This window comes from Topomyia yanbarensis, chromosome 3 (assembly GCF_030247195.1).
Source record: "Topomyia yanbarensis strain Yona2022 chromosome 3, ASM3024719v1, whole genome shotgun sequence".
NCBI classification, from domain to species: domain Eukaryota; kingdom Metazoa; phylum Arthropoda; class Insecta; order Diptera; family Culicidae; genus Topomyia; species Topomyia yanbarensis.
The window spans coordinates 245,866,775-245,874,615 of NC_080672.1; the positions used below are offsets into that span (position 1 = coordinate 245,866,775).

At 34.8% G+C, this 7,841-nt stretch overlaps 1 protein-coding gene across 1 annotated transcript; it reads right to left on the bottom strand.

Moving 5' to 3' along the window:
- Positions 1-2,632: 2,632 nt before the first annotated feature.
- LOC131693220 (uncharacterized) lies at positions 2,633-5,648 on the bottom strand. The gene is made up of 2 exons (XM_058980875.1): positions 3,452-5,648; positions 2,633-3,085 (listed from the first exon to the last, which is right to left on the bottom strand). The coding sequence occupies exon 1, from the start codon at positions 5,574-5,576 to the stop codon at positions 4,014-4,016; it is 1,563 nt and encodes a 520-aa protein (XP_058836858.1). The 5' UTR covers positions 5,577-5,648; the 3' UTR covers positions 2,633-3,085; positions 3,452-4,013.
- Positions 5,649-7,841: the final 2,193 nt, after the last annotated feature.

Here is a 7,841-nt window from a genome sequence, read left to right on the forward strand (position 1 = left end):
ATAAACCACAAACCAACAAGCTCTTTTCAGGACCAGCCAATTATATTCCAGTAAGATATAAATGAAATTTTTGTTTTCCATTGCCTTACAACCTTCCTCCCCCTTTCCTTTCGGCTTGAATTACTATCAATCTTGATGATGCTGTGCGGTGGGGGCACAAGCAGTTTCCATTATAGTGGAAAATTTAGATTTGCGCGTTTTCCCACAAGTTTTTTTAGCTGCGCTGTTTTCAAGGAAGTTGTAGTTGCATTCAAAACAATATAGTTTACTTCTATTGTCAGAGGTGGACGAACGAAAACTAGTCTGGCTCGCTTGGAATCGAATTGTACGGACCAACCACTACTTTCAAAATCCGTTATTTTCAGTTATTGTACATTCTACAGAATTAGTCACAACTATTTCCAATCAGCGCAAAAATCGAAGGTTTTCATTCAGTACAACAGCAGATTTTCACTTTTAGAAAAACAGGCAATATTCTGGCCGAAAATTTTGAAACGGAGCACCTATATCGAAACGTTAGAAAACGTTCGATTTTTGTAAATTGAATCATTACACTAAACTGTCTACAAATCACAAACAACTTTTGATTTTGTGCCATTCTACGTGAAAGCGACGGTATTGTTCACAAGTGGCTCACTTACCATCCAACACTCTTGACAAGCCACTTTCTGATGCTTGTAATAACAAAACTTCAATTTCATTCTTTGTCGATAAATTGATGGCCCTGAAAAGGGCCTTTTGTTTGGGCAGTGTTCGAAATTTACTTGGAGCTGGTGTATTTGGTAACAGTTTTGGTGCCATCTGAGATGGCGTGCTTGGCCAACTCTTCTGACAGCAGCAAACGGACGGCGGTTTGAATTTCGCGGGAGATGCTGCAAACCAACTGCTGCATGCTGATGCTGCAAACGAACTGATCGTGAACAACAGCATGCTGTTTTTATACCTGACTGACTACAGCACAACGTAAGCTCGTCCTTTTTTGTGTTGTCCTCAATATGTGTTCTTCGTAGCTCCACCTCTTCGTTGGTCGACCACATATTTTTGATAAAGAACAAAATTGAAATTGTGTTTCCAATACGGAGATTATCGAGGGTAAAGAGAGTAATGTAATACGGTACCTTGGTAAAATGTTTGAGAATTTAAACCTTTTTTGAATGCGCCTAGTAAACACGAAACTGTAAACAAACACATAAATGATAACTTTTTATTTTGTGTCATTCTACGTGAAATCGACGATATTGTTCACAAGTAGCTCACTTACCATCGAACGCTCTCGGCAAGCCACTTTCGGATGCTTGTAATAACAAAATTTCAATTCGATTCTTTGTTGATAAATTGATGGCCCTGAAAAGGGCCTTTTGTTTGGGCAGTATTCGGAATTTACTTGGAGCTGGGGTGTTTGTGCCATCTAAGATGGAGAGCTTGGCGAACTTTTCTGACTGCTGCAAACGGACGGCCGCTTCTTCTTGTATCCTTTGACAATGTTCGGAAAGATTTGCATCGACGTATATGGTACGACGATACAAACAAACTGATACTGAGCAGCAACATGCTAAGTTTTTATATCTGACAGCAGCACAATGTAAGCTCGTCCTTTTTTGTGTTGTCCTCAATATGTGTTCTTCGTAGCTCCACCCCTTCGTTGGTCGACCACATATTTTTGATAAAGAACAAAATTGAAATTGTGTTTCCAATACGGAGATTACCGAACACTCAGGGTAAAGAGAGTAATGTAATACGGCACCTTGGTAAAATGTTTGAGAATTGAAACATTTTTTGAATGCGCCTAGTAATCACGAAACTGTAAACAAACACACAAATGATAACTTTTTATTTTGTGTCATTCTATGTGAAATCGACGATATTGTTCACAAGTAGCTCACTTGCCAACGAACGCTCTTGGCAAGCTACTTTCGGATGCTTGTAATAACAAAATTTCAATTCTATTCTTTGTTGTTAAATGGCCCGTATCAAACAGACCGCTTGTAAGTCCACCGGAGGAAAGCCTCCCCGCAAGCAGTAAGCAACGAAGGCCGTGTAAAAGTGCCCCAGTCACGGTAAGCGTTAGGAAGCCTCATCGCTACTGAACAGAAACTGTCGCCCTGCGAGAAATTCGCAGCTATCAGCAATCGAGCGGGCCTAAATTGTGACCCAAAATAAACCACAAACCAACAAGCTCTTTTCAGGACCAGCCAATTATATTCCAGTAAGATATATATGAAATTTTCGTTTTCCATCGCCTTGCAACCTCTTTCCTCCCGGCTTGAATTACTATCAATCTTGATGATGCTGTGCGGCGGGGGCATAGGCAGTTTCCATTATAGTGGAAAATTTAGATTTGCACGTTTTCCCACAAGTTTTTTTAGCTGCGCTGTTTTCAAGGAAGTTGTAGTTGCATTCAAAATAATATAGTTTTTCTATTGTCAGAGGTGGACGAACGAAAACTAGTCTGGCTCGCTTGGAATCGAATTGTACGGACCAACCACTGCTTTCAAAATCCGTTATTTTCAGTAATTGTACATTCTACAGAATTAGTCACAACTATTTCCAATCAGCGCAAAAATCGAAGGTTTTCATTCAGCACGCTAAGATTCAATAACTTTTTTTTGAGGAAAAAATACCCGTCTCGGACTAAACTTCATCCCAAAAACTGGGTAGTATTGTAGATTCTCAAAAATGGGTTATTTTTACCCAACGTGAGATCCAGGAGCGATTCTCAAAAATGGGTATTTTTTCCGTAAAATTAAGGTCGTAGTATTTTACTTGATTTTGGGTAGTTTTTAACCAAAATTGCCCAATATTAGTAAAGTTTGAAAAAGTATATAAATTTTAAGCAGAATTGAGATGTGTGTGGCTATTTCTTCACCAATTGTTATACAAAGCGTTGAGATAACATTAATTTATTTATTTCATTATTATATGACCTGTACCTATAACCGATCATTGTTAATTCGACCTGATACGTGTACACCGTGAAAATCTTATCGAATGTTTTGGATCTGAGCATGCAATATTAATACTAATTTTAATCTTTATCCATTCTAATTACTAGTCAATATACAATTTTTCCAACTCTAAAATATATCTGAAAGCCGACAAGAAAAAAGTAGATCAAGGAAGCAAATCGATTGATTTGCTATTATGGTATATATATATATATATATATATATATATATATATATATATATATATATATATATATATATATATATATATATATATATATATATATATATATATATATATATATATATATATATATATACATATATATATATATATATATATATATATATATATATATATATATATATATATATATATATATATATATATATATATATATATATATATATATATATATATATATATATATATATATATATATATATATATATATATATATATATATATGTCCCTTTGCGAAACTAGTGTCCCAGTAGGATCCTACCGTTAGAGATTTCGTGGCGGTCCTCTTGGTATCCTAACGGATGATTTGGCTTTCCCTTCACCTTAAATTTCGCAGCAACGACCGATTACTCAATATTGTTCGCTGGTGGTTTCAACGGATACGCATCACACGAATAAAGCCTTCGAGACAAGTACTTCACACTAAAATAGCTTTATTCAACACAAGACGATTTATTGACTATCTAAATTAACTTTACTACACTTAATACTTAATTACAAATAACACAGAATATTTTTGATAGTAGCCGATCTAATCGCAATGAAGGCAGTAAAACGAATGTTCCAACGTACAAGTTTTAAATCTAGCTACTACTGTATTAGAAGAAAAGCACGCAGTTCCAGTTTCCTCAAACAGAGGTCGACTGTATCACACGATAGTCTACTCGGTCTACTCGCATCTCCCTTCGTTAAGTTTCGGCTAACCTCGACTAGGTTAGTTTCTCCTGCTTTGACATTTTGACGTAAACATAGCCGGCCACCTAAATGTGTTTTTGCTTCAAATTCAACATTTATACTAAAAGACAAGGTGTAACAAATAGTCCTTAACTACAAATTTCTGTAACTACAGCTTCGGTGTTGTGCTCATTTTGTTTTATGTCTGCCTCACTGCAAAACGGTAAAGGGTATAATTTCCGGACCGGTCGGGTGTAAATTCCACTTTTAGTGCGGACGGTTGCTACTCGCACGATATTGTCTTGTCCAGGTGTTATCGCTTCAATCCTAGCAAGCGGCCAGGCGATCGATGGTTTGCTTTCGTCGTGCACTAGCACAATTTGACCAACACGTACATGCATTGTAGCCGGCGATTTTTTCCTTTGCACGTTGAGTTCTGTTAGATATTCGTTTCTCCATCTAATCCAGTGCTTCTGTATTAATTGTTGCAGCTGCTGGTAGTGCTTCAAGCGGTTAGATGGAACCTTGGTATAGTCTGGATCGGGAAGAGACGTTGACGAAGATCCTGTGAGAAAATGTGATGGTGTCAACACGTCCAGTTCTGTCGGATCATCCGATAGCGGCGTCAGCGGGCGAGCGTTCATGTTCGCTTCAATCTGAGTGAGCACGGTTAAAAAATCTTCGTAGGAAAGGCTTGTGTTTCCGATCGTCTTGACCATAGACGTTTTAGCAGTTTTCACGGCTGCCTCCCACAAGCCGCCAAAATTGGGTGCTCGCGGGGGAATAAACTTCCAAGTGATTCCCTTAGCAGTGCATTCATTGACGATTGCCTCTTGGTGATTGTTTAGCATGTAGTACAACTCATTCAATACATTTTTTGCCCCCTTGAAATTTGTTCCATTATCTGAATGAATTTCAGCGGGAACACCACGACGAGCGACGAATCGGTGCAAGGCAGCTATGAAGGCATTAGTTGAAAGGTCGCAAACCAATTCGAGATGGGTAGCCTTCGTGGTAAAGCAAACGAAAACCGCAATGTAAGCCTTTTGAGCGGCAGCGCGACGATGGACGGGTTTGAGATATACTGGACCGCAAAAATCGACACCGGTTATAGCAAACGGTCGGCTGGGGGCAGTTCGAGACTTAGGCAGTTGGCCTTCTGGTTGAGTGATAGGGACAGGGTTTAAACGGAAGCAATTTGAACATTTACGACAAACGAAATTGGCTAGAGTTTTTCCACGTAGAGGCCAAAATTCTTGCCGTATCGAAGCTAGTGTCATGCGTGGGCCAGAGTGAAGCGAGAGGTTGTGATAATAAGTTGCAATTAAACGGGAAAGCTGATGCTTATTTGGCAGAATGATGGGATGCTTGGTTTTATAGCTTTCATCAGACAATTCGAGTCGACCACCGCAACGTATTATGCCTTTTCTGTCCAGAAATGGTCGCGAAAACTTCAGAGCTGAGCCTACTGGAAGCGGCAATTTCTTCCTTAATGCTGTCAACTCCGACTGGAAGACTTCTTGCTGCACACCTTTCGCTAGTGCCTCCTTGGCTTCCTCTAACTCCGTCACCGTAAGAAATGATTCACGTTTGTTTTTCGATTTGCAATTGTTAATAAATCGTAAAATGTATGCAGTTACTCGGACCAGCCGCCAAAATGAAGAAAATCGTTCATATAATGATTCTGGGAGAGGGGTTATTTGGGTTGCCATAATGGTTTTTCTCCTTTCTAGAATTTTCTCTGGGGGAGCTTCGAAAATAGGTTGTATCGGCCAGTCATCTACTGTCTTACCCAGCCAGTGAGGTCCATATATATATATATATATATATATATATATATATATATATATATATATATATATATATATATATATATATATATATATATATATATATATATATATATATATATATATATATATATATATATATATATATATATATATATATATATATATATATATATATATATATATATATATATATATATATATATATATATATATATATATATATATATATATACAGGGTGTTTGGTTCATGGTTAAGAATCTCTCGGGGGGTGATAGACTGCCATATTTGGAGAAAAAAATTGTTCTACACATACCATCAAATCTCAACCGTTACAGAGTTATTGAACTTTTTGTGTAAAAAACTTATTTGTCTTAAAATACCTCTAACTTTAAAAGTATTCTTTGTATTTTAAATGTTTCAGTTCCATTCGAAAGGTGAGAAAATTTCCTATTGAATGGTGTTCTCATATCTTTTAAGTAATTAGTTTTAATTACCTTTTTGCTGTAAAGTAGTTAAAAGTTAGTGTTTTTGAGGAGGTTTTTGTTAATTTTCTCGAAATAATGAAGTATGATTATAGCAATATCTATTATCCAAAAGTTGGATTTTTAGACGATTCATAATTTGTTCTTGGACGTCATATTTCTATCTCTTCTCTTTTCTTTGTAATTTCATTACTATACTTTTCCTGTAACCGACTTGCAAGTGCTTAAAAGACTCTAATCTAAAAAATATGCTTTATATCGTTATTTACAAGATTTCATTGGAAAGCTTAGAAAATGTCCTATCAGTGTATGTACAAATATCTTTTAGTTAAGTGTACTAAATGATTTTTTACTAACGAAATAACTCAAAATTTGTGTTTTTGGAGAGTTTTTTAATTATTCTAATTATTAATCAACCAAATTTTGTTGTTACTATTGTTCATTTGATGCCCCTTAATGTTCTCTATAACTTTTTATTTGACACTTTGTCTATATCTCTTTTAATTTTGCTGCTATTTAATAGTTAACACAGCATGACCCCGCCATAAATGTAGTGGGTTCGAAATCGTTATTTTTGCATATGAAACGATGTGATAAAAACGATTTTGCGTCGAAACCAAAAGAGATAATTGAATGGAGTCAAAGAAAGAACTGTAGAACTTGCTGAGATGCATTATTTCCATGATAATAATGGTGATGTTTATTATTTACTATTTTAAGAAAATTAACGAAAATGCTAATAATAGCACTAACTTTAAACTAATTTACTTTTAAAAGAATACTAAATTCACTTAACTGAAAGGTATTAATACTTTTTCCACTGTAAAATTTTCCTGGCTTTCGAATAAAAATGAAAAAAAGTACAATAAGTGCCATAATTTTTCAATTAGAGCTGGTACTAGTGGAAATGAGATAAAAATATCCATGTTGAATAACCCAAAATCATGAAAATAAGAAAAGGTAAGTGTATCATGTCAAAGAACGAAATAAGCAGCACACCAAGACTAACAATCTGAATTTTTAAAAGGATGAGGTTAACTATTAGGATTTTCAAGAAATGAACGAAAAATCGTTCAAAATTATTTAATTTTCAATTAATTACTTTCAAAAGGCTACTTAAATCCATTAGCTGAAACTTGTGAGGACATCACTCAATGCGAAATTTTCTCACCTTTCGAATGGAACTAAAACATTTAAAATACAAAGTATACTTTTAAAGTTAGAGGTATTTTAAGACAAATAAGTTTTTTACACAAAAAGTTCAATAACTCTGTAACGGTTGAAATTTGATGGTATGTGTAGAACAATTTTTTTCTCCAAATATGGCAGTCTATCACCCCCCGAGAGATTCTTAACCATGAACCAAACACCCTGTATATATATATATATATATATATATATATATATATATATATATATATATATATATATATATATATATATATATATATATATATATATATATATATATATATATATATATATATATATATATATATATATATATATATATATATATATATATATATATATATATATATATAAATTTTTTTTTTTTTGATTAGCTATTACAAAGCTCTCGACTCATGCCTAATGTATGTATCACGTATACTCATAAGTTATCACGCAACCGACAGACCAGTCTCGTTGAATTAATGGACTAATTCAGATTCGCTATCGTTGAGCCGCGTATCAGTATAT

Excerpts from the sequence above, each read along its gene's own strand:
- LOC131693220 (XM_058980875.1), bottom strand. The coding sequence starts at position 5,576 with ATGGCAACCCAAATAACCCCTCTCCCAGAATCATTATATGAACGATTT.